The sequence below is a fragment of the Vipera berus genome (genome assembly GCF_964194415.1).
Source record: "Vipera berus genome assembly, chromosome: 3".
NCBI classification, from domain to species: Eukaryota; Metazoa; Chordata; class Lepidosauria; order Squamata; family Viperidae; genus Vipera; species Vipera berus.
Genome location: NC_138204.1, coordinates 105,410,791 through 105,438,212, shown reverse-complemented (window position 1 = coordinate 105,438,212; position 27,422 = coordinate 105,410,791). Strand labels below are relative to the sequence as shown.

Genomic DNA, 27,422 nt, shown 5'->3' with positions numbered 1-27,422 from the left:
CTTTTCCTCTCCCACCTCTATCCAAATGAGAGAAGAAAGTGCCTCCCTTATCAGGGAGACAGTTATGGAGAAAGGAAACTGGAGAAGACCTTGTGATGCACGCCAACTTGTGCCAGTTACCCAAATATCATGCCACCTGTGGATTGGCTGGATTTCAAATGGACATTATGATTTTGGTGGGAGGAGGGAGACTGCTAGTTTACTGTTTAAATGGGGTTTTCCCCAGATCTTGCCTTAACTTTCCTACTGTCACTAGTCCCTAATAAAAGTATCCTTTTGAGACAATGCCTATTTCAAGAGTTCTGCTTTCTTGGGTGGCTAACTGAGGTGAGTCCTTACAGACAGCTTGGTTGCTTATAATCAATGCTTCTAAAATGCTGACTTTTAATTAATTTTATATTACACTGTCAACATTTACATCACACACTCTTTCCTAATCTGGGTACAATGTAGGTAGGCTTCAACTCCTAGCCAAAGTGAGTTTTTTTCCTGAAAATTTGAGAGCTGAGTCTAAACGACTGAATGAAGAAGGTGGATGTGGTGGTTTCCAGAAACCAAACCTGTGCCAAACACTGCCGTTGACGTAGAAGGTCTTTCCATTTGGGAGCTCTGTACCACCTCCATGACGGCTGGTTCTTGAGCAGCTGGTTCGATCTGAGGATGACTCTGTTGAGTAGGCTGTACAAAAGCTGTGGCCTGAGTCTGTTGCGGAACCGTCAAGATGGGCTGGGAAAGAGAGGTCTGCACGTTGGGGCTCGTGGAGCGCACAGACCCACTTGTGCTTCCAAAGACTGGAACGTGTTCAACTGGTCCTTCTGACTGCATGGCTGAAATGAAGTTAGGACGTTGGTCAGTTTCATGTATCGTTTTCATGTTTAAGGTGAGAGCTGGAATCTCAGCTCAGAATGCGGGAAAATAATTCTAGAAGTTGTCATCTCACTTCCTTAAAAAAACAAAAACAGTGATGTTGCTGCTGGCAGAGTCAAATTAATCCGTATTTAAGTTTTCTACCTTCAGGTAACCATTACGCTGAAATATGATTCATGTTAATATAGTATGGCATTTAGATATTGAGACAAGCATCTCTTGCAATTTTAAGATTTATGATTAAATATACAACAAAAAGGATTAGATATTTTAGCCATAGTCACTGTGAAATGGATGCTATTTTCATCAACAAGGAACAGAACCTAGAGTAAACAAATACTACACTTTATAATAAATTGGCATCCTTTCCACCAGAGTTCAGATTACAGCCCACCAAATATTTTTCCCCAAGTTCCATTTCTCATCTTTTCACACTTTTAAGTAGATTTTTGCAACAATGCTCAAAAATTTCTATTTTACAAGATACTATCACAGAGATCTTTAGAGTTTAATGAGAAGATTCAGGCTGCATAAAATCCTTGAATTAGGGACATCCCAAGTGTTATGATGGGGGATGTTATAACCTTTCACTCCACCTGTGATTTTCTCAATCTCAAGCCAAATATACATTTTCTTTAACTAATTAAGGGGCTTTACGTAGTGCTGTATACTAGCATGTGAGTCAACCTTTTGACTTTGATCCAGTTTTCTAGAGGTTCAAAAAACTTACCTGCTTACCTGTTTAAAAATAAGCACTTGCTTATTATGTCCTTACATTTATTTTTAATGTTTTTTAATGTTTCAATCAGAAATTACCTTCCTGAGTCTCCACTTGTGTTGTTGGCATAACGGTGGCTGTTGGAGTAGTTGTAGGATTGGTGACTGTAGCAGGTGTAACCATTGGACGGATGCTAGCCCTTGGGGTGGGCTTGTTCCCGGGTATGGCAGCAGCTGTAACTTTGCTTGGGGTAGACACAACAGGAGTTGGCTTGATGTTGGCTGTTGGTGGATCTGAAGCACTAGCTCTAGAAATAATCCAAAATGATATGTTGGTGGATGCTTTAAGCATGTAATCATGAGTACAATGCAGCTTCTCTTAAGTAAAGGAAAAACCAACCAACCCAACCAAAAAATAAATAAAAATCTAGACTTTTTTTCCCTTTCAGTGTAAAAAAAAGATTAAAATGTAGAGATCTTCCCTCAAAGGGAAAGAATCCCAGCTTCTTGACAGTTTTGGACATCTTTTCATACATGTTTCTCAGCTCAAGATCTTTATGGAGGCAAGCTGACCATAATTTTTCATGGCACAAGTGTTGTGGGGAATGGGTGGAATCAGGGAGAGGAGCAAAAAATTCAAATTGTAGGCTTAATTTCATGGTGGTGACCATCTTGAACATCTTTTTACTGATCCCTGTGGACTCCCCTACTTTACATTTCAATAGTGGTTGCATCATAGATTTGTCTATAGGTCTTATAACTTAGTTTTTTTAATCTATTCTTAATTCTTTCTGCTATGGAATGTGTCCTTTCCAAAGGAAAAAGGTTTAGAACTATCCATTTGGTGGTCTTTATTATTTTCACTATCATTAAAAACTTAGCAACTTTCATTCTTACAAAAGAAGAAAACTAAAGAAGAAAGGAGACAAGATGAGCTATGCTTTGCTTCTAAATTAAGTTTAAGAAGGCTTGAAAAGTATAATAGAAAAAAAATCAAGAACTCACATTCCTCGGTCACCTGCAGCTTGAGTTGATTTGAGAGTGATCTGTCTTTGCTGCTCTGGAGCCTAATGATAAGAATTAGTTTAAGCCAGAGGAGGCAAGATAGCCACAAATATATTTGTAGTTAAGTTATTCATTTAATATATTTGAATACTGCTACCTATTCTTAAAATCTTGAAATAGGTTACAATCAATAGATATTCCAGAATAGGGTGGTATTTATCCTGAGCCTTTATTGCAATTTCATCAGGTAGGCAGTTGGTAAATGGATGATGTTTGCCCACATATATCCTCAAGCTGGATGAAGCATAGGCTCCTGCATATCATTTAGGACATAACTGATGATTTTCCCATCTTAAATTATTCCTGGTTGCCTTGGGATAGGAGTCTAGAAAAATAGACTCCAAGGCAATCTACCAATAAAGGAGAATATTTGTAGCCCAGGGTTGAGGTGAGGGGTCCTTGAGGCTCTTTGAGCTTGGCTGTTTTCTTGCAGACATTTCATTACCCAAACTAACATCATCAGTGCTAGTCTAGGCAATCTCTTTCATTAACTTATGCAGAGGATGAAAGGCAAAGAAAACATAAAAATGTCCAATCTGCAGAAGTCTTGTTTAGCACAAAACATCTACCTTGTTAGTAGATTCTGGAGGCTCATCTCGCTGTTCATGATGTCTCTCTTGTTGCTCTCTGAGTTCTCGCTCTAGACGACAAATTCGGCCTTCATATTGTGATTTAAGTGCACTCATCCGAACTTCTAACTCTGTCTTTTGTTCCTCCAATGTGCTATTCTTTTGCTTCCATTCCTCATTTTCTTTAGTCAGCTGATCTTTTGCCCCTGAATTAAAGAAGAGAAAAATCAATCACTTCATTTTGATAGTGCTTACCGAAGTATTTTAGCAAAGAGATATATTTTTTGAAGAATTCTTAGCCAAAATATGAACTGGACAGTTTTATAAGCGTTACAAACCTCTTCCTTGGAAGAAGGAAAGAATTATATGCCTCAGCACTTGCTGTCCAAGGAATGTGCAGAAGCATTCTCTAACACCAGAGTTCAAACAAGTTGATTTTTCTATACCCTACAGAGTAAGCTCTATGTAGACAAACCTAGTTCTATCCAGCCCCCTGGTTCTCTCTTAAGCCATTGAAGATGCTATTTAACTGCTTCCTCTGGGACAGCCTTGCTCCTGCTGACACCATTTCTTTGTGGTTGTAAGGGGAATAGTAGTGTTCCTGTAGTCCCAGCTACTTTTTGGGGGGAAGGCCTTCTCTTACAAGGCAAAAGGGAGGAGGATACCTCCTTGTTTGTAGTGGTCCAGCACTAGCTTCTAAGCATTCTGTTTCCTCTTGCAGAAATTTTCTTTTTCATAAGGATTGGCTCCAGTTTCTAAAGATGGCCAAGTCTGCTTCTCTCCTTTGAGAAAACTAAGTATGAGCATAAATTGAGCATGCATTTCCTACCAAGGGGGAAAAAAGAGAAGTTCTTGGTCTTGTCTTATCAATAGAAGAGAGAGCTAGTCTTATAGTATTTGCTCCACTAATGTGAAAATTTATTTACAGGACTTATATGGCTTCACATAATGATTTCCAAGTGGCTCACAACAATAAAAAACAATAAAAGATAGCTAAAAACAAAAGTATCAAATATCTCTCCTTTCTCTAGTTCTCCTTCCTTCTCTACTTATTAAACCTCTTCCAAGAAAATAGCAACTATGATAATACTAGCATTAGGAATTATCTGACAAAGACTCTTCTTTTATGTTAGCCCATATGCTACTTAGGTTCAACAATCACTTGAAAGGTAAAAGGTAAAGGTAAAGGTTCCCCCGCACGTGTGTGCTAGTCGTTTCCGACTCTAGGGGCCGGTGCTCATCTCCGTTTCAAAGCCGAAGAGCCAGCGCTTGTCCGAGGACATCTCCGTGGTCATGTGGCCGGCATGACTAGACGCCAAAGGCGCACGGAACGCTGTTACCTTCCCACCGTAGTGGTCCCTATTTTTCTACTTGCATTTTTACGTGCTTTCGAACTGCTAGGTTGGCAGAAGCTGGGACGAGTAACAGGCGCTCACTCTGCTACGCGGCACTCGGGATTCGACCCGCCAAACTGCCGACCTTCTGATCGACAATCACTTGAAAAGCCAACAGTAATTCCCAAAAGCTAATTTAAATCAAAATCAGATAGTCAATCTTCTACAAACTCACTAGTTTAAAACAGCATTTCCTTTAAAATTTAAAATCCTTAAAGCCAACTCACCTGCCAGCTGTGCAATCCTCTGCTTGGCAGCCAGAAGTGTCTTTTTAGTTTTCTCTTCTTTCTCAGCAACTTGTTGTCTGAGTTGTTCTTCCTGTGTTGTTTTTTCATGTAGATCTTGTTGAAGGTGGGAAAGCTCTGATTGCAACTGGGATACTTGCTCCTGAAGATTCTTTACTTCAGTGTCCTTCTCTCCTAGAGTCTATTGAAACCGAGGCATGGAAACATTAGGACACTGCAACTTTCCATAGCTGATGGGATTGATAAAATACTAGGAATTCTTCACATAAATCTGCTACAAGAACTTTAAAGCATGCTATAGTTTGCTATTGATCAGGCTTCTATTATTTTTTTTCCTATGGTAGCAGACCAATGAATGGATTCGATAAAGCAGGGGTCCCCAACCCCTGGTCCATGGACCACACTGGTTCGCGGCATACCAGCAATGGGGCCACACAAACAAGCGAAGTCCTATCTGCAAGGTGCAGGCAGCACGCAAAACCACGCCCCCTCTGCTCCACAGAAAAACCTTTCTCCACAGAACCAGTCCCTAGTGCCCAAAAGGTTGTTGGGGATGGGTGGGCACTGCTATAAAGCCTTTGTCTATCATACAATTTCCCCAAAGGACTTCAGGTACCCAGAGGGAAATCTCCTATTTTATTCTCAGAACCACTATTTGTGGAGGCTTAAGCTTTAAATGCTTAAGAATTTTCAAGTGACAATGCTCCACTTCTGTTTTGCTAGTAAGTACATCAGAGCTGCACAGCTACTCCCCTTGAAAGTTCTCTTACCTTCTGAAGAATTTCAATCTGCCCCTCTAAAGCTTTTATTTTGACCTCAGCTTGGTTTAGAGCCTCTTTCATCTCCTGATGTTCTTTGTCTGAAGCATGTTCTGACTGCTCCACAAAAGACTGTGTGGAAACCTCAGCAACCATCTGCAATTTTAGACCATTAATAATAATGTTTGTACAACCATATCCAGTCTTATATATGCTGATAACTTCTAAAACAGTACATCATAGAGAACTCCTACACACTGGCACCAAGGCTGTAGAGATAAAATTCAACATTGCAGGCCTACATGGAGTAACAAGAGAGCTTCAACAGGTTTGGCAAGTTTTTGTTTTGTTTCGCAGCTACAGGCTAATATTTTTAGTTGCTTTGGATGGTGAGATGGGGCGTATAAATTTAATAAATAAGTAGCTAAATAAATATTTCTTCCCCTAGTATTTGGGATGTGAGAGATAGGCAAATGAACAGACACACATACACATGCACACACACGCACATAAACATACATATATTTTACTTCTCTTGTTTTTCTGAGGAAAAAAACACAGTTTTCAACAGAATTACAGCACATGCTTAAAAGTGATTGGGGTTGATTGCACACAGACCATTTAGCCATTACAGAAGATCATTGAGTATTTCAGGCCCTCCACATAGACTGGTTATTTGAGAAGATGGGTAAGTGTTTGTGAGATGAGGAAAAGGAAGTTTTGCTTGGCTATGGCCCTAAGGTATCCAGCACAATCAATCAATGTTACAGTGATTGGGAGATGGGAAAGAAGAAACACCTGTCTAAAGCAAAAGAAGTGGCTTCTCTTCAGTACCATGGAAAATATATTGAGGAAATCAAGTTATCATCAATGTTCAGTGTTGTTGAACACCTCTTAAGTGTATAGATTCTCTCTCCGTGGATAATTTTAGATTTAGTATGTAGTTAAATATTAGTGACATTAACAGAAAGCACGAAGGCTAGACAGATGTATGACCTAATCAGGTGACTATAAACCTGAAAACTATCAGGTGCTTCAAAGTTATGCTGCTCAACTTTCACAGGCCACGTATGCCAAGAGCCTTACTTTATCATGCTGTGCTTTCAGCTCTTCATACTGAGTCTTGTAGCGACGTCCAATTTTCTTGACTTGAGTTATTGTCTTGACTTTCTCTTGGATGTCTACTACTTTCATTTCCAAGTCCTTTTGAAGCGTTTCCTTTTCTGTTTTTGTTTTTGTTAGATCTTCCCGGAGGCTCTGGACCAGATTCTGATTTGTTGTCAGTGATGCATTGGTTCTTAAAATTAATTGAAAAAGAATTAAATCCAAATGAACACCACATACAACTGCTGTACTTAATTATTTTTTTACAAAAAGAATCATTTGAGCAATTTAAATAGAATATTTGATTTCAGACTGCAAAGGTCTTTCCTGGTCCCTCTTCTCCTGATTCCAAATTTAATATCCTACTTCTGAAAAGTGAGTGTTGGGGTAGTGGGTCAGGAAAGTATGAAAAATACAGTGACAGTATTCTGCGCAAATGCTATTCTAATCTGTCAAGAAAACTCTGGATCCAAGTTTCCATGTACATCATCTAGGGAGCTGGGCAAAGATTTTTCTCATCCTGCCATTTGAGATAATTGGAGATGCGGGGCAGTGAAATTAGGATATAAAGCATTTGTTCTACTACAAAAGCTTTTCAGTTACTATAAAATTATCCAGCTTTATCTGCACTGCAGGAAGGATGAAACGATCAAACATGGAGTATCAAGAAAGCAAGATGCAGTGCATTTAAGGAAAAAAATTCAGTACAAGAGTACCACTTAGATTTATTTATTTATTTATTTATCTATTTATTTATTTATTTATTTATTTATTTGATTTGATTTGATTTGATTTGTATACCGCCCTTCTCCCTAAGGACTCAGGGCAGTGAACAGTGACATAAATAATAGAATGTACAAATACAGATATTGAAAACAAATTAAACCCTAATTTAGCCCAAATGTAGAAGATAGTTACCTTAAAATAATAATTACAAAAGAACCCATCAGACCAGACCGGATTGCTTAAACAGGTGTGTTTTTAGGTCACGTCGGAAGGAGCGAAGGTCGGGAGCCATCCGGAGCTCAACCGGTAAACGGTTCCATAGGTCAGGCGCACCCACAGAGAACGCCCTCCCCCTGGGAGCCACCAGACGGCATTCTCCGAACGGCGGCACCCTGAGGAGGCCCTCTCTGTGGGAGCGCACTGGACGGAGGGACGTTGACGCTGGCAGCAGGTGATTCCTAAGGTACTCCGGACCCATGCCATGTAGGGCTTTGAAAACCATTACCAGCACCTTGAATCTTACCCGGAGGACAACTGGGAGCCAATGCAGCTCACGGAGTAGAGGTGTAGCATGGGAGTATCGGGAGACTCCCAACACAACTCTCGCGGCTGCATTCTGTACCAGTTGGAGCCTCCGAGTGGTCTTCAAGTGTAGCCCCATGTAAAGAGCATTGCAGTAGTCCAAACAAGAGGTCACGAGTGCATGGGTGACCGTACGTAGGGCATCTCGGTTTAGATAGGGCCGTAATTGGCGCACCAGGCGAACCTGGGCAAAGGTTCCCCTAGTCACAGATGTTATGTGGTCTTCCAAGGAAAGCTGTGAATCTAGGAGGACTCCCAAGTTGCGAGCCTTATCTGTGGGGGGTAATAACTCACCCCCTATAGAAAGAGATGGAATGTTCTGAGTATCCCGAGATGCAGGTACGTACAGCCACTCAGTCTTGTCAGGGTTGAGTTGAAGCCTGTTCTTCCCCATCCAGACCCGAACTGCTTCCAGGCAACGGAACATCACATCCAGGGCATCACTGAGGTGGTTTGGGGTTGAAATAAAAAGCTGGGTATCATCAGCATACTGGTGATACCCGATTCCAAAACCACGAATGATCTCACCTAGCGGTTTCATGTAGATGTTGAATAGGAGAGGCGAGAGGACCGATCCTTGAGGGACTCCACAAGTGAGAGGCCTCGAACCCTCCTGTTAATACCGACTGCGAACGTCCCATGAGATAGGAGGAGAACCACTGGAGAACCGTGCCTCCCACTCCCAATCCCCTGAGACGCTGCAGTAAGATACCATGGTCGATGGTATCAAAAGCCGCTGAGAGGTCTAGAAGAACTAGGATAGAGGAACAGCCTCTGTCCCGAGCTCTCCAGAGATCATTTATTAGTGCGACCAATGCCGCTTCTGTGCTGTGTCCGGGCCTGAAACCCGATTGGTAGGGGTCTAGATAGTCAGTTTCCTCCAGAACCGAAGGGAGCTGATGTGCCACCACACTCTCAACAACCTTAGCAAGAAAGCGAAGGTTGGAGTTAAGTGGAACAAGGACATCTAATTCCCCACAAGTAAAAATTTCAACAAATATATATGGATTAAAATCAGTTTTTTAAACATGTTTTGAGCTCATATAAAGGAATACAATATATTAGTTTTCAGAAAAGATCTCACAGTATCACAAAGTTTCGCAAATCACAAGATGTTCTTTACAAATCACCTTGCAATTTCTGCTTTAAGTCTGCCTATTTCTTCACTTAGCTGCTGAATGCGTTTGTTGTTCACCTCCTTCTCGGAAAGAAGCTTCCGATATTCTTCAACATCTGCATCTTTTTGTTGGCTCAGTAAATGCTGGAAGAGAACATTAAACCATCTTAAACTTAAGGAAGATATAGTTTTACTTTAGTACTCTTGTGCTTTTCAGAAAGTGAAAGAGTGTAAAAGTGTAAAAGTAAAACCAAAACTGATGTGGATCATAATGACCATATCCAAAGGGTTTCTTCTATACTAGATATTAGGAACCAATGCTATAAATAGATATTCAGAGATTCTAGGGATTTAGGGTACAAATTTGATACATAAGGTTTATTTCTCCTTATTAAAATGGATTATTGCATTCCCCAGTGAGGTTTGTTGTTATATTCTTTATAACAAACTTTTTATAACAGAAGAGCTAATATATTATACTACATTTACATTTCAAAAATAGGCTATCAGTAAGAGATACTGCTGCTTGGACAAAGGCGGCAAAGATGCCTCTCTCTCTCTCCCTCTCTCTCTCTCACACACACACACACAAAACACCCCACCAAGATATAATTTACTACTTCTTCACCACTTATAACTGATACTTTAGAAGAAAAAGTCTTATGAAATCTTAAAGACTAACTTATTTAATTTTTTATGACTTTAGTTTTATTTATTCTTATTTTTTCAAGTAAACTTCGCCCGTGAAACTTCTCACATTTTATTATTGATCTCATTCTTCAAGTGTTTTCATACCTTAATTCAGTTTTAGAGACTGAGTGCCCAAACTGCAACCCAAACCCCACTTATTTATTGTCGCGTGCTGGATGGGCGTGGCTGGCTTGGGCATGGCCTACTGGGTGGCCGTGGCCAGCTCAACGTCACTCGCGTCAGGGGCACTTGGGCGGGTCTGGGCAGGACTGGGGTGGATCTGAAGGTCTCCGGTGGAGATGCGGTGGGACCGGGGCAAGCGCCGGGGCATGGTCCACTGGAGGAGCCTCACTGAGCCTCAGGCCATGCAGGGGGCCCCTGGATGGTGGCACGGACTGCCCAGAGCCCTGAGCAGCAGAGGTCAAACACCCAGCCCAGCCCTTGAGCTCCCACAGCACCAGGACCCCACAGCCCTGCCTACCCTAGCCTCACTTTCCCAAGAGGGTGCCCAGCTGTGTTTACCTCCCCCTCAAGGCTACTGCTTCTGTGCTCACTCTCCTTGGCCAGGTTGCTCATGGTGGGTGCAGGAGGGCAAAGTGCGTGGGTCAGAGGCCCATTCCCTCTCCTTGCGAGGAGACCTGGCTTTTGTAACCAAAGCATCCTCAGCAATAGGATGGGAGACCACTAGGGGATGGCGAAAGGGCAACAGGGCTGCTGGTGGTCAAGTGCTAAGACAGGACTTCCCTCAGACCCTCCCTCCTTCTTATTCCAATCTCCTTCCTTCCTTTCCTCCCTCCCTCCCCTTCTTCCGTCTCCCTCCTTTTCATCCCATCTCCTTCCTTATTTTCTTCCCTTTCTTTCTTCCTGTTTCTCTCCCCTCCTTCCTTCCCTCCCTCCCTCTCTCTGTGCCCAGGAAGGGACGAGGGGAGGGGGAGAGGTTGGTAGCGCTTCTCTCAAAGAGTAAGAGAGTTGTAAGAGACCTTTGAAGTCTTTTGTCCAAGACCCTGCTCAAGCAGGAGATGTATACCATTCCAGACAATGGAATATCCAATCTCTACTTAAAAGCCTCCAGTGATGGAGCATCCACAACTTCTGAAGGCAAGCCTTTTCACTGGTTAGTTGTTTTCACAAGTCCTTAGTTCTAGGCTGGTTTTCTTCTTGATTAGTTTCCATCTATTATTGTCTTCTGATGCTTTGGAAAATAGGTTGGCCTATTTTTTCTGTGGCAGCCATCAAATATTAGAACACTATTATCATGTCACCACCCCTAGTCCTTTTCACTAAGCTAGCCACATCCAATTCCCACAAATATTTGTCATATGTTTTAGCCTTCATCCCCCTCATCATCTATGTTTACCATCCATTTAGACCAAATGGTCCCCCTGGTTTGGCTTATAGAACAGTGGCCATGAGCAGAGCCTTCTCAGAGACAGCACCCCGATTATAGAAATTTCTTCCAAGAAAAATATGAACAGTGCATCCCTCACCCGTTTAGAGGCAACTCCAAACACTGTTCAGTCAGGCATATGTAGAACAACACATTTTATGGTCAAACAGCACTAAGTAAATTAATACTAATGTTTTTCTTTCTTAAAATACACACTTTTAATATTGTTCTAAGCAGTGCTGGTGATGCTTTACAATAGCTGTCTGTGAGAGGTTTTTTTGTAAGCCACCTTGGATTTCTCAGAAACATTTATTTCAAATTAGATATTGATTTAATAAATTAGGCAGAAGAAACAAATGTTTAAATACATCTAAATCCCACAGACCTACTGCCTCCTAGGCTCATACTGCAGAGAAAATAAGGCATTGCATTTTTAGCCCATATAGTCACAGGATTATGGGAACTGTGGTCCATGACACCCAAAAGACATTAGTTTGAGTGAGGCTGGATTAAATTATAAAAGAGCAGATGAGAGGAAGTAGAAGCAAGAAACACTTTCCACATCTCCGACAAAATAATTGGGGGGGAGAGTTGACTTGTAATTTCAATTCATTCCAATTCCTCTTAACTTCCCATTCAGTCCAAAGAGTTCTATGATTTTAGGGTGGGGATTTGGCAAGAACAGACCACAAAGCCCATCTGCGAGTTTGCTCTCTCACCTGCCTGCACACCACCTCCCCAACGCAGCACGTTTGTGTGTGAGAGACAAAGAGAGAAATCCTTTTTGTAAGTTTGCTTACTGTGCAATGCTTTCCTTTCCCCACACTTTTGCTTCCCTACTGGCTCAATCTCTCTTTCTCTGTCTCCCTCACACACAAAAAACTCTCCCTGCTTTCTCCCCCTTCTTGCCCTTTTCCTCCAGCTGCACCTGAAGAGTTGGAGGAGGTTAAAAAAAAGAGAAGGGGGGAAGAAAAGGGGAGGCTCTCCTTTTTTGTAACACCTTGACTTCCTCCTCCTCCTCTTTCCCTCCTGGCTCTCTCTCTCTCTCTCTCTCTCTCTCTCTCTCTCTCTCTCTCTCTCTCTCTCTCTCTCTCTCTCTCTCTCTCTCTCTCTCTCTCTCTCTCTCTCTCTCTCTCTCACACACACACACACACACACACAGAGAGAGAGAGAGAGAGAGAGAGAGAGAGAGAGAGAGAGAGAGAGAGAGAGAGAAAGCTCTTTCTGCTTTCTCCTCCTTCTCACCTTTCTCTCCAGCCACCACACATTGCTGGCCACCAGCAGTTCCAGGCTGCGGCTCTGCATGACTGCTGCATTCCCCTCTCCAGCCCTACAACATGGCAGAGAGGGCAAATGCTAACCGGCCAATGCTCGGCTTGTGCCACTTATAGAACACCAAGGTCCAAGCAAGGAAAGGTGTTGTCAACACTGCTAACATCAAATGTTATTGCTTGAAAAGATGAAGAAGTAGCCATTTCATATGTTAAACTTGTGTATTACTTTAAGAGATTGGATTAAAGTTGGGAGGGGGGAAGAGGATTGTACCTCAAGGCCATCTGAAATTAAAGAACAACGGAAGGGAAACTAATTCTTTAAATTAATTGGAGAATATGATTAATGACAAAATTAGAAAGGTGGAGAATTGTGTTTTAATATATTGTGCAAGGGGCGGAGATTTCATATTCCAGCTTCCTTCGAGCAAGCATTTGCCGGTGTATTAGGCTAATAAAGGACTTTTAAGGTAAACAATGCCTCAGAGTCACTTGAAAAGCCCATACGTCGGAAACGTGACAGGTGTGGGCCCAGCAAAGTGAGGGAATGGCCGGGCGTGACAGACGGGGTGAGGCAAATGAGCTGCAGCTGCAAACCAGCAGCCCCTGAGTGCTCATTGTTTCCTGTGCATGCACCAGGAGAGCGCCCAGCTGGGTTGGGGTGGGCCAGGGCAGCAGGGGCCGGTCCCTTGCCATTTCTGGGACAGCCCCAGGGAGCAAAAAAAAAAAAAGTTCCATCAGACTTTCTTCTCATAAGATCTCGTGAGTAGTTAGAAAGTCTGATGGAACTTTTTTTTTTAACCGATAGTCCCACAAACACGTGGCGAAGGCTGAGAAGCGAATGGAGAAATGGAATGCAGCTGAAAGTAAAAAAACACTTAGGGAGGCGGGGGCATCTGAGCGGGGGTAGGCCCGGCAACCTTACCCTGCACAGCTTCGGCAGGTGTCTGGCAGGGGGAGGGAAGCAACTGGTCTACCACCATACTAGTGCCACCCCGTTGCTTCTCTACCCCATGCACAGGCCCCGCCCCACCCCTTGCATGGAGTGTCCTGCTCCCACCGCTCCACTCCACCCCCATGCGGCACCTTCTTTCCAGCTCCAACGCGTCACTTCTTCTGCTGCTGTGTGGGACTAAAAATAAAGTTCAATCAATCAATTCCAACTTTGTGAGCTCTTTCTTGTCCCCGTGAGAAGTTGAAATTGATTGATTGATTGAACCCTTTTTTCTTTTGCACATGGCGTCGGAGGCCTAAAGTGAAAATGTTTTATAACACCCAGCTGAAGGCCTAGGACTGGGGCGACAACGTACATGCCCACAGAGAGGGCTCTGCATGCCGCCTGTGGCACGTGTGCCATAGGTTCGCCACCATGGCCTTAATTGCTCTTTCTTTTAATTTCTATATAGCATATATGGACATATAGACTCACAACTCTCGACAGTAACTATTAACCTCCTTTTTTCTTTTGTTGTCTCATTCTTCCTATGTTTTCAACCACTGTTAAGAAAGAAATTGTTTTTAATTCTATAGAAATGTCATGTGTGTTCTAGAATCTAAAAGGAGCTCACCTGAGTCCGGGTTTTCCATCGCTTGACATCCTCTTCCAACAACTTTTTCTCTGCTTGAAGCATCCCACTTTTCTCACTGAGCTCAGCATTGGATTCTTGCAGAGGCAAGATATCAGCTTCCAGCTTACGTACCTGAAATCATCATAGGAGACAATTACTCAGAGCATTGCTTCCCCATACAGTCAAAATACAACCATTTTTTTGTTTGAGGGAATAAACAGCTTGTTGCCTTATATCTTTTAATATATCACCCATTTGTTGGTAAACAGACTGTGGGTTGTAACTGTAGACAGATATGTTTTAAACGAGTTTTTATATTTTCCACAAATCAATAATCAGATCTTGTTCATTCCGTAAAATTTAGAAGAACAAAACAGTTTTTTAAAAATAAGTACCAATAGCGCAATATTCTTTTAGAGTTCTGAACTGAATGAAAATCACAGATTTATAACAATGTAACCCAAAGGACTGATTTAGAGCAGGGCTTTTCAACCTTTTCACCTATTGCATCACTTTTAGAATATGGCAACATTCGAGTACCACGAGTCACCTAGCAAGGTGTCAAAAATTTGATGACCAAAAAAAAAAGGGAAAAAGTGATAAAGTACAGGTAGTCCTTGACTTACAACAGTTTGCTTAGTAACTGTTCAAAGTTACAACGGCACTGAAAAAGTGACTTATGACCATTTTTCACACTTATGACAATTGCAGCATCCCCAGGGTCATATGATTTACATTTGGATGCTTGGCAACCAATTCATATTTATGATGGTCACATTGTTCCAGGGTCATGTGATCGCCTTTTGCAATCTTCTGACAAGCAAAGTTAATGGGGAAACCAGATTCACTTAACCATGTTACTAATTTAATCTCTCTCTCGCTCTTTCTCTGTCTCCCTCTTTTTCTCTCTCCGTCTATTTCTCCCTCTTTCTCTCATTCTCTATCCCTCCCTCTCCCACTGTCCCTTTCTTCCTTCTTTCCTTCCTTCCCTCCCTCCCTCTCATTGTCATTTCCTTCCTTCCTTCCCTCTTTTTCCCTTCCTCCTTTCCTCCCTTCCTTCCTTCCAAATCCATTTTTACCAAGAAACCTGATGGCTACTTAACTTTAAAACTTCTATCATAATCCAAGCAACCACACTCCTCAAATCACTTTACAGACATAAATTGAGGAAAATTAATACTCGGTATAGCCCAAACTATCACAAGAAGACATGCTCCTAATGATAAGAATTATTTTCTGATGGGGGATTTCCGGTTAAAAAATCAACATGAGCTCATCATCGCTTCCTAACAATAAGGCCACTTAGGCATCCTGAGCCTCCGTTACCGGAAAAGGCTCAAGAGGAAAAGGGGCAGCTGGGGATGCCCTGAACTATCTTGTGCTTACCTGCCCATTTACCGGAGCTGCGCACCAGGATCGAAAGAACCACAACCCGTAACAGGAGGCGGCAGCCATGATGAGGCCACTCGGAAGCAGTTTTCGTCTCTCCCGCCATAACCTCCCCTCCTGTCTCTCTCTCTCACCTGCCCCCATCGTAAAATAACCCTCCCCTCCATGGTGGCCTATTGGAGAGCAAGAACCACAGTGCATGCCCTCCCGTTCAGTGCGAGAGTTTAATGGCATCACCCAATTACAAGCCGCTTGACAAGGGAGTTGACCGAAGTGACAGCGGACCAATCAACGATCAGAGTTGAGGCTCTTGTGAGGTAACGCCTCTCGACATGCAGCAAAATTGATATACAGCAGGGGTCTTCAAACCTGGCCCTTTTATGACTCAGTCAGGCACGCTGGCCCAGGGATCGATTTGGAGGCACGGAGGCGAGCGGCCGAGGGTTGCCCGTGTGACCTTGAAGCAGCCACTTTTGGAAGTACCAACGCTCGAGCCGAGCAAAGCGGGAGATGGGAGTGGAGCAGGCTGATTGCCTTACCGGTAACTGGGACTCCAGTGTGCCTTCCTGGCCAGCGAGGCCAACGCCTTCAGCTGTAACTGCTCGCACATTTGTGTGTGTGTGAGAGCAGGGATCAATGTTGCTTTCCAGGTGATAAGTGCTACTTCGGGGCTCAGCAGATGCGCCGGGATCAGTGCCGCTTTCCAGGTGATTGGTGATTCTTTGGGGCTCAGCAGAAGCAACAGAATCAGTGCCGAGCTCCAAGATGGAGCCTGGTGCAGATCCTGGTGCTTCCACTGAGCCCTGACAGCCCGAAGAAGCGCCAATCAGCTGGAAAGTGGCGCTGATCCTGGCGCTTCAGCCCTGACAGCCCCGAAGAAGCGCCGATCAGTTTATCAGCTGGAAAGTGGCGCTGATCCCGGCGCGTCTGCTGGGCCCTGACACCCCCGAAGAATGCCATTCAGCTGGAAAGCAGCACTGATCCTGGCGCTTGAGCCCTGACAGCCCTAAAGAAGTGTCAAACAGCTGGAAAGCGGATGGTCACGTACCACCTGGCAGGCCCTAATGTACCACAGGTGGTACACGTACCACCAGTTGACAAGCCCTGATTTAGAGAATTGGTTTTAGAGGCTTCAAGGACAAATTTAAAATTCATACTAACTTTTGCTTGCATTTGCTGAAGTTCTTGTTCTAATTTCTCTTTCTCTTCTCTTAATATCTTATTTGTTTCTATCAAAACATTCATGGTCTCTGTCTTCTTCATTAATTCTTCATGTTGAGCAATTGTTTTTGCAGTCACCTACAATACAACGCAATATTTAAATCCAAATATATGTGCAAATTCCTAACTTGCTTTCCATTTTTACTGTTAAATTTCCTTGAGAAATGATTACTTATTAATGCCACAAAGTATTTATACTAAACTATATGTAAAATATGTATGAACCCCCAAACTGAGGAAATACATGAAATATAATTTAGATTTTAATATGATCCATGAGGCCTAGAGGACTGAGCTGCTTCCTCCTCCTATATTCTCCTTTATATAGCATGCATTTTCTGCTACACAATCTTATGTAGTAACAAAACTTTTAGGACATTTGTGTACTCATGTTCATATCCAACTATTATGTGTCAACCAGGCACATTGGGTTTTATTATTATTCTATACAAACAAACCATCTTCCAAGAGAACTTGCCCCCAATTATATACCTTCTTAGAAAAATCTCAAGATTTTTCAGAGAACCATTAATTCTGTTTTTCATGTTCGCGTAATCTGGCATTCTCTTATGTAGAAAAAGTAGCATTTTTGAAAACAAGTCAATGATAATCCCAAAGATGCTTTTTCAAGAGGCAGCAACTGGACTTTCTTGTTTTTCTTTGAACACGTTTTGTTTCTCATCCAAGAAGTTTCTTCAGAGCTGAAGAAACTTCTTGCATGAGAAGTAAAACATCTTCCAAGAAAAGGAGGATGTGCAGCCTCCTGAGCTCCGGCTGGTGTACCTGAATGCCAGGTCCGTTGTTAATAAGGCTCCCCTTGTCCGGGATCTAGTTGAGGGTGAGCATGCGGACCTGGCTTGCATCACGGAGACTTGGTTGGGCCCAGAGGGTGGTGTTCCTTTGGTTGATCTTTGCCGACCAGGTTTCCGGGTGCTACACTGGCCTCGGGCTCAAGGTAGGGGCGGGGGAGTGGCGGTAGTTATCAGGGAGACCTTATGTCTGCGGGAGACCACCGTTCCCCGGATAGTCGGGTGTGAGTCTCTCTTTTTGAGATGTGGTCCTGGGGCGCAGTTGGGCTTGCTGCTGGTGTACCTTTCGCCTAGTCGCGCAGCGGCAGCCCTGCCTGAGCTACTCGATGTCCTCTCGGGGTTGGTGATTGAGTTCCCCAAACTTATAGTTTTGGGTGACTTCAATCTACCATCCCTAGGAGGATCATCTGAGTTAGCTCGGGAGTTCATGGCTTCCATGACGGCCATGGACCTGACACAAGTAATTCTTGGACCGACTCATGAGGGAGGCCACACCCTTGACTTGGTTTTCTTATCTGGACGGTGGTTTGATGATCTTGGTGGGGGCTCTCCAACTGTTATGCCCCTGTCATGGACCGATCATCACCTCCTGTGGCTGGTCTTCCGTTTTGCCACCGCCCGCCGTGGGTGTACGGAGCCAACTAGATGGTACCGCCCCAGGCGCTTAATGGATCCTGATAAGTTCCAGGCAGCGCTGGGGTCCCCACCTGCCTCCGTTGCCTTAGTGGAAGCCTGGGAAAGGGCGGCCACGGAGGCACTTGACCAAGTTGTACCCCTGCAGCCCCTGACCCGGTGCAGATCCCAGTGAGCTCCATGGTTCTCCGCGGAGCTCCGGGAGATGAAGCGTCGGAGACGGGGCCTAGAGAGCTGTTGGAGGTCCAGCTGATCCGAATCCGACCGGTTACGACTAAGAACATATATTAGGTCTTATCTCGCAGCGATGAGGGCGGCGAGGTCTAATTACTTTTCCACCCTCATCGCGTCCGCAGATAATCGCCCGGCCGCCCTGTTTAGGGTGACCCGCTCCCTCCTTAATCAGGAGGTGAGGGAGAAACCCTTGCAGGGTCGTGCCGAGGAGTTTAGTCAACATCTGTTGGATAAAATCGCTCGGATTCGGACCGGTCTGGACTCCAAATGGGCAGAGTCTGACGATCAGGACACAGGCAGTCTTGTCGATGCTATCTGGGAGGAGTTTGATTCTGTGACCCCTGAGGAAGTGGACAGGATTATGGGGAGGTTGAGCTCCACCACATGTTTATTGGACCCGTGCCCTTCCTGGCTGGTTTATGCAGCTCGGGAGGGGACACGAGGCTGGTTCCAGGCGGTTATATCTGCTTCTTTGAGTGAGGGTATTTTCCCCGCCATCTTGAAGGAGGCGGTGGTGAGACCTCTCCTCAAGAAGCCTGCCTTGGACCCAGCTGTATTAAATAACTTTCATCCGGTCTCCAACCTTCGCTTTCTTGCGAAGGTTGTTGAGAGTGTGGTGGCGCATCAGCTCCCTCTGGTCCTGGATGAAGCGGATTATCTAGACCCGTACCAATCGGGTTTCAGGCCTGGGTACAGCATGGAGACGGCATTGGTCGCTCTGGTGAATGATCTCTGGAGGGCCCGGGACAGGGGATATTCCTCTGTCCTAGTCCTATTAGACCTCTCGGCGGCTTTCGATACCATCGACCATGGTATCCTGCTGCGGCGTCTCAGGGGATTGGGAGTGGGAGGCACAGTTCTTCGGTGGTTCTCCTCCTATCTCCTGGGACGTTCGCAGTCGGTGTTGGCAGGAGGGCAGAGGTCGACCCCAAGGTCTCTCGTTTGTGGAGTTCCTCAGGGGTCGGTCCTCTCGCCTCTCCTGTTCAGCATCTACATGAAACCGCTGGGTGAGATCATTCGTGGTTTTGGAGTTGGGTATCATCAGTACGCTGATGATACCCAGCTTTTCATTTCGACCCCAAACCACCCCAGTGATGCCCTCGACGTGATGTCCCGTTGCCTGGAGGCGGTTCGAGTCTGGATGACTTCAGCTCAACCCTGACAAGACTGAGTGGCTGTGCATTCCGGCATCCCGGGATATTCAGAATATTCCACCTCTCTCTATGGGGGGTGAGCTTTTACCCCCCGTAGATAGGGAGTCGCAACTTGGGAGTCCTCCTAGATTCGTGGCTTACTCTGGAAGATCATATAGTAGCTGTGACTAGGGGGGCTTTCGCCCAGGTTCGCCTGGTGCGCCAGTTGCGGCCCTATCTAGACCGGGATGCCCTGTGTACGGTCACTCATGCGCTCGTGACCGCTCGTCTGGATTACTGCAATGCTTTCTACATGGGGCTTCCCTTGAAGACCACTCGGAGGCTCCAGCTGGTACAGAATGCAGCCGCGAGAGTTGTCTTGGGAGTCTCCCGGTACTCCCATGTTACACCTTTGCTCCGCGAGCTGCATTGGTTACCAGTTGTCTTCCGGGTGAGATTCAAGGTTCTGGTAATGGTCTTTAAGGCCCTACATGGCATGGGTCCGGAGTACCTCGGGGACCACCTGCTGCCAGCGTCAACTTCCCTCCGCCCTGTGCGTTCCCACAGAGAGGGCCTCCTCAGGGTGCCTCCGGTCAGAGAGTGTCGGCTGGTAGCCCCCAGGGGGAGGGCCTTCTCTGTGGGCGCTCCGGCTTTATGGAATCAGCTGCCGGTCGAGCTCCGGATGGCACCTGACCTTCGCTCCTTCCGACGCGGTCTGAAGACCCATCTATTTGAACAAGCCGGCCTGGCCTGATGGGGGATATGTTGGGGTTTTAATGGGGATTTTTATATTGTTATTGGTTGTTTTAGCTGGGCTACTATTTAATTCTTTTTTAATTTTTGTATTTTGTATTTTTTATATGTGCCCTGTTCACCACCCTGAGTCCTTCGGGAGAAGGGCGGTATATAAATATAATAAAATGAAATGAAAAATGAAAAACAAGAAAGTCCAGTTGCCTCTTGAGAAAAAGCACCTTTGGGACAACCATGACTCAGATAACTGAGAATCCCCTTAAACAAAGTCAGTGGTATTGTCTGGATCAGGGGTCTTCAAACTTGGCCCTTTTATGACTTGTGGACTTCAACTCCCAGAATTCCTCAGCCAGCATGCCTGGCTGAGGAATTCTGGGAGTTGAAGTCCACAAGTCATAAAAGATCCAAGTTTGAAGACCCCTAGTCTAGATTTTATTAAAGCAATATTTCTTGAAAACTGGGGTCTTGCAAAAAGTTATAATGTTTGTTGGTTGGCTCAGAACAATCATAAAAAAAGATAAGAAGGAATGTGTGGATACATACTTGTACTTTCTCCCTCTCTGCATTCAGACTTTGCTGCAGCTCATGCAGCTCTCTTTCTAAATGTTCTACCTGCTGACGGTAGCGTAAGCTTTCTACTTGTGCCACCTCAAATCGAGTTTCTGCAATTTCCTTTTCTCTGCGAATAAACCTGACATAGGAAAAAAAAATCCTAGTTAAATTTATAGTTGTCCAAAATAAGTCTTGATGGTTTTTCTGGTCCACAAACCTAAAAACACTGATATTCAATTGAAAATAAAAACATTGAAATTTAAATGTAGTCCTCTAGAAGCCTGGGATTTAGTTTTGGCACCATTGCACTCTAGATCTGAATATGGCATCATTATTTTGGAATGAAGACTGTCCTGGGCAGCTTGCATCAGTGGGTATATGTACATGAGACAGTAAAACCTCAAATAAGATATAAACTAGATTTTGAGTGGCAATTTGGATTCATTTCTCAAACATAGTTCCCTATGATCAGCAGCTGCCAAAAAAGCCAACACAGTTCTAGGATGCATTAACAGAGGGATAGAATCAGGAACATGTGAAGTGTTAATACCACTTTATAATGCCTTGGTAAGGCCACCCTTGGAATACTGCATCCAGTTTTGGCCACCACAATGTAAAAAAGATGTTGAGACTCTGGAGAAAGTGGAGAGAACAGCAACAAAGATGGTCAGGGGACTGGAGATTAAAACATATGAAGAATGGTTGCTGGAATTGGTTATGTCTACTTTAATGAAGAGAAGGACGAGGGGTGACATGATAGCAGTCTTCCAATATTTCAAGGGCTGCCACATAGAAGCGGGAATCAAGCTACTCTCCAAAGTATCTGAAGGCAGGACAAGAAGCAATGGATGGAAACTAATCAAGGAGAGAAGCAACCTAGGACTAAGAAGAAATTTCCTGACAGAACAATTAAACAGTGGAACAACTTGCCTCCAGATGTAGTGAATGCTTCAACACTGGAAGTTTTTAAGAAGTGACTGGACAGTCATTTGTCTCAAATGGTATAGAGTTCCTGCCTGAGCAAGGGGATGGACTAGAAGACCTTCAAGGACCATTCCAACTCTATTGTTCTGTTCTATTATCACACAGTAGATCACAGAGAACATATAGGGTAAAAATTCAAGACAAAGAAGGTGCAGACAATCATGGTGCTATTTGTTTACTAGCATGGGCCTTCTAATAGTTGCACTGCTCCTAATATATTTTCACGTTCAACGTCTCACATACTGCATACAAAGTGAGCTGCAAAATGTGTGTTTGGTATGCATGTGGCACCATGTAAGCATTAATCAAATCTGTATTAGATCAACATATTGAACACAAAAATACCTGAGAATTTCTACCATTTGCTCTTGTGATTTTCCTTCTTCACTGAGAGACACATTCAGGGCTCCTGGCACACCTTCCTTCATTGAAGTCATCATCTTGTTGCTCAGAGTTTCCAGCTGTTCATGCAACAGCTGGCTTTGTTTCTCTAAGTCTTCACAGCGAGATGCAAGCTTAGAAGCTTCATCCTAGGAGAGAAGATCAACACTGATCATCCCAGTGAAACAAATAAAACCTGAATTCAAAGACTAGGCACAGTCATAAAACCTGTCACAGATTATTAGAATCAGGAAAATAAAACACCCTTCACCTTTAATGCTCTTTCTCGCTCTTCCCATGAAGCTCTGCTCTCTCGCAAGGTGGATTCTGCTTTTTGGGCTGCTTCCTCTAAATGCTGCTTTATTGTGGAATTCTTTGCAACTTGCTCCTTGGCAGCTTGTAAAGCTTCAACATCAGAAGAATGAAGCATCAGCTCCCGTTCATATTTACTTTGAGCTTCAGCAGCTATCTTTGCCTATAAGAAGCCAGAATTATCATTGCTTCAGTTTGTAACAAATTCAATGATTTATTTTGCATATGGTTGCTTCCTAAATAAGAGCTTTATACTTGCTAAATACAAATATATCTATGCAGAAAACAAAATCACCATGAATCACACCAAGTTCACCATGAATGTTCCCCTAAAATTTTTGACATAAATGTTGCATTAGGAGAAAATAATGGGGTTCAATATTATTCAAGCAAAGTATGCAGAGAATAATACCAAAACAGAAATAATATATAGGTGGATACTCCCAGAAACTTAATGTACAAGTTGCAGTCCAACGTTCTATGTGCACCCCATGCATATCATATCACCGTTGAATTATGTGTATGAAAACAATGGGTGGCCAAAAAAGCCCCGTTGATTTATTAGGGATCTGTGAGTAGTAATAAAAGATGATGTAGTAAATCTCTTTTAGACTCTCAAGAAAAAAAAATCTTTCCAAATCACAGAACAGCAACAATAACAGAGCATTTAATTTTGAAACATCTTCTGTGAAATGGGGAAAAACAAATAAATGTTAGAATGCCTTCTTCATAATTGATATACACTTACTACTGACATGCAAAAGCGATCTAATCAATCTACCCAATTTAACCAATACTTAATTCAACTGCAAACATCTGCCAACATTTTAGAACCATACTTGCTCTTGGCAGTCCCGTTTAGCTTGTTGTTCATTGCTGAGGGCTGTGTTTGCTCTCTGGAGAGCTTCCTGAAGTTCAGACTTCATATTGGAGAGGTTTTTCTTTAACTCGGAAAGCTGCAAATAAAGCATGAAGGATCAATTTTTTCTTTTTTTTAAAAAAAATGGTTATCTAAAAAAAATAGTATAGACCTAGGTTTGAAAATAACAATGATAAAAATGTCCTGGCTCCTTAAGCAATACAGTATTTTTTGCCTATGATATGAGAAATATAAAAATGTTTGGGATGATTTACGAGGGAAATGTACTAAATGCTTAAATATAATGGATTTTGAAGACTTGAATATGCTTAGAAAATGAAACATTGATTATAAATGTATTCTAGTTTAAGACGGATATGGTTTTTTACAGAATATTATTTCTGTCCTTTGTTCTTTTCTGTTTCAGGATATGAAAAATGTAAGTGTTGGGATGGTTCATATGAGGAAAAAGACTTCAATATATAAGTGTAATAACTCTAAGAACCCCTTCATGGATTACTGCCTTGTCATGGCGAAGGGGTTTGTGTAATCCAATGAAGCTATGAGCTATGCTGTGCAGGGCCACCCAAAACGGACAGGTCATAGCAGAGAGTTCTGACAAAACGTGATCCACTGGAGAAGGAAATGGCAACCCAATCTTTGCCATGAAAACCCCATGGACAGTACCAAAAGGCAAAAAGATATGATGCTGGAAGATGAGCCACTCAGGTCGGAAGGCATCCAATATGCTATTGGGGAAGAACAGAGGGCTAGTACTAGTAGCGCCAGAAAGAATGAAGTGACTGGGCCAAAGCCAAAAGGACGCTCAGCTGTGGATGCATCTGGTGGTGAAAGGAATGTAAGATGCATGAATCAAGCTGGACATGGTCAAACAAGAGATGACAAGACTGAACATCAACATCTTAGGAATCAGCGAACTAAAATGGACAGGAATGAATGAATTTAATTCAGATGACCATCAGGTATACTACTGCGGTGAAGAATCCCTCAGAAGAAATGGAGTAGCCTTCATAGTCAATAAAAGAGTAGAAAAAACAATATTGGGATACAATCCCCCAAATGACAGAATGATCTCAGTTCAAATCTGCTTCAGTGACTCCATCCAGCCACCTCATTCTCTGTTGTCCCTTTCTTCTATTGCCCTCAATCTTTCCCAGTATTAGGCTCTTCTCCAGTGAATCCTTCCTTCTCATTAGGTGGCCAAAGTATCTGAGTTTCAACTTCAGGATCTGGCCTTCTAAAGAGCAGTCAGGGTTGATCTCCTCTAGGACTGACCGGTTTGAACGCCTTGCAGTCCAAGGGACTTCCAAGAGTCTTCTCCAGCACCATAGTTCAAAGGCCTCAATTCTTTGGCACTCAGACTTTCTTATGGTCCAACTTTCACTGCCATACATTGCAACTGGGAAAATCATGGCCTTGACTATATGCACTTTTGTTGACAGGGTGATGTCTCTGCTTTTTCGTGTGCTGTCTAGATTTGCCCTAGCTTTCCTCCCCAAGAGCAATCGTCTGTTAATTTCTTGGCTGCAGTCCCCATCTGCGATGATCTTGGAGCCCAGGAAAATAAAAACTGTCACTACCTCCATTTCTTCCCCATCTATTTGCCAGGAATTGAGAGGGCCGGATGCCATGATCTTGGTTTTCTTAATGTTTAGTTTCAACCCAACTTTTGCACTCTCCTTCTTCACCCGCAACAAGAGGCTCTTTAGTTCTTTTTCACTTTCTGCCATTAGTGTGGTATCATCTGCATATCTTAGGTTGTTCATATTTCTCCCAACAATCTTAATTCCAACTTTTGATTCATCTAGCCCTGCCTTTCTCATGATGTGCTCTGCATATAAGTTAAATAGGCAGGGCAACTGTATACAGCCTTGCTGGACTCCTTTCCCAATTTTGAACCAATCAGTGGTTCCGTGTCCAGTTCTCACTGTTGCTTCTTGACCTGCATATAGGTTTTACCAAGCTACTTAACCCTTAACCAGCTATATACAATCCCAGACATACTCAAAAATCCAGAAGCAAAGTCTTTGACCCCCAAAGATAGAAATAGAGATACAAAGATACTGATTCTAGCAAGAGAAACAAAGATAGTGGTGGACAGAGAAAATTTCAGAAAGAGAACATAATATGAATGAATCATATCAGATGATGCAAATGTATGGATCCAGTATTTTAACCCTGCAATTCCATGTCTACAATTCCTATATTCAGGAATTTTGATTCCAATTTATATTCAAATAACCTATTTATATTCAAATAACCGCATTCAGCTGATGCTGATGGATGCTGATGGAACAGTGTGGGAAACAATTCTGTATTAAATCATTCTTCCCACTCTAAATTTCCATAACTTCCAAAATCTTCCAGCTGAAATTGCAGCAATAGTAACATGGCCAAATTTTACTTCCCTCATTCTTCTGACAGAAAACTTCCCAGGATTAGTGTTTTCCACCAAAGAAGAGAATCAGTTGCATTTTGTAACATGATTTCTAAAGAAAATGTTTTGGAAGAATGTTTGATATTGTTAAAAATTTGAAAATTATTTCAAGTTTTATCTTAATTGTGCTAGACAAGCAACAAAGTGCTTAATTTTCAGTTCTTCTGCAATTCTTTGTAAGAACGTAATACAATATGTACAGGATGACAAATAAAAGCAGAGCAACTTCTCAGCATCTAAAATAACATGAACATGATCACAGTCTTTGAGCTATGTGGCAAACTTTGTTGAAACAAAAATGTTTCAACAAGAAAAAAAATGATAATCCAAAACAGGCACACTTAAGATCTTATATGTTGTCCCTGTGCTACTTTTCTTTTCTAGTTACGGACAATAATAAGAAAATCTGAGGCGGAAAATAATCATTTTGTTATACCTGTTGTTCCATGTTTTCTATGGCTTTACGTTTTTCATCTTGAAGCTCCTGTTTTTCTTTCTCAGCCTCCATTAGTTTCTTCTCTAGCTGGGAATGATACTCTGAGGACTCTTTCAAGCGAGCCTCAACAGTGGCCCGGACCTCTTCAGTCACCTACACAGCAAATGAAATCAAGATAAGAGTATATTAAGAGGCATGCATCATTGCAATTGTATTGCTTGTTTCTTCAGCATGGGAAGTGTAATTTATGTATCTTAAGACAATTCTGTAGTCCAAATTGACTTAACAGCTAGTCTACTCATAGCTCGATATTTTTCAAGTATAAAACATGTCTGAAAAACATGAATGGAATAATAGCATGCTTTAAAGTTCCAAAGACAAGCAAAATACCTATATAAATAAAACATTTGGAGAAAGGCAATTTATTTATTTATTTATTGATGGGATTTATATCCCGCCCTATCTCCCGAAGGACTCAGGGCGGCTAACAACAAAACATATAATAAGTACAGAAATCAAGATAAAAATAAAATTGAAATCATCTGTGCAATAAATTAAAATTAAAGAATTAAAAAATAAATTAAAAATTCTAAATATAAATTAATTAAAATGCCTGTCAGTCCAGGTCAGCCTGGTGGAACAGGAGTGTTTTGAGGCCGCGGCGAAAGGATTGGAGGTTTTGGGCCATCCGAAGCTCAGGGGGGAGCTGATTCCATAGGGCTGGCGCTCCCACAGAGAAGGCCCTCCCCCTGGGGGTCGCCAGCCGACATTGCCTAGCTGACGGTACCCTGAGGAGGCCTTCTCTGTGTGAGCGTACTGGACGATGGGAATTTGTTCCCGGCAGCAGATGGTCCTGCAAGTATCCCGGACCTAAGCCATGTAGGGCTTTAAAGGTAAGTACCAGCACCTTAAATCTCACCCGGAGGGCAACTGGTAGCCAATGCAGCTCACGCAGGAGGGGTGTAATATGGGAGTATCGGGGTGCTCCCATCACAACCCGTGCAGCTGCATTCTGCACCAGCTGAAGCCTCCGGGTGGTCTTCAAGGGCAGCCCTATGTAGAGAGCATTACAGTAATCAATACGGGAGGTAACGAGTACGTGGGTGACTGTACGTAGGGCATCTTGGTCCATAAAGGGGCGCAATTGGTATATAAGACGAATCTGTGCAAATGCCCCCCTAGCCACGACTCCAATATGATCTTCAAAA

At 43.1% G+C, this 27,422-nt stretch overlaps 1 protein-coding gene across 3 annotated transcripts in view; it reads right to left on the bottom strand.

The window, feature by feature from the left end:
• TPR (translocated promoter region, nuclear basket protein) overlaps positions 1-27,422 on the bottom strand; it is a 120,478-nt gene that overhangs the window by 42,706 nt on the left and 50,350 nt on the right. For all 3 annotated transcript variants that reach the window (XM_081325900.1, XM_081325902.1, XM_081325901.1), the window contains exons 23-37: positions 26,215-26,367; positions 23,301-23,417; positions 22,421-22,624; positions 22,114-22,298; positions 20,776-20,923; positions 16,611-16,748; positions 14,061-14,192; positions 9,158-9,288; positions 6,702-6,912; positions 5,628-5,771; positions 4,840-5,038; positions 3,219-3,424; positions 2,590-2,651; positions 1,684-1,892; positions 561-827 (exon numbers count right to left, since the gene is read on the bottom strand). In XM_081325900.1, the coding sequence (XP_081182026.1) occupies positions 561-827; positions 1,684-1,892; positions 2,590-2,651; positions 3,219-3,424; positions 4,840-5,038; positions 5,628-5,771; positions 6,702-6,912; positions 9,158-9,288; positions 14,061-14,192; positions 16,611-16,748; positions 20,776-20,923; positions 22,114-22,298; positions 22,421-22,624; positions 23,301-23,417; positions 26,215-26,367 (2,506 nt within the window). The remainder of the gene's footprint in view (positions 1-560; positions 828-1,683; positions 1,893-2,589; positions 2,652-3,218; positions 3,425-4,839; positions 5,039-5,627; positions 5,772-6,701; positions 6,913-9,157; positions 9,289-14,060; positions 14,193-16,610; positions 16,749-20,775; positions 20,924-22,113; positions 22,299-22,420; positions 22,625-23,300; positions 23,418-26,214; positions 26,368-27,422) is intronic.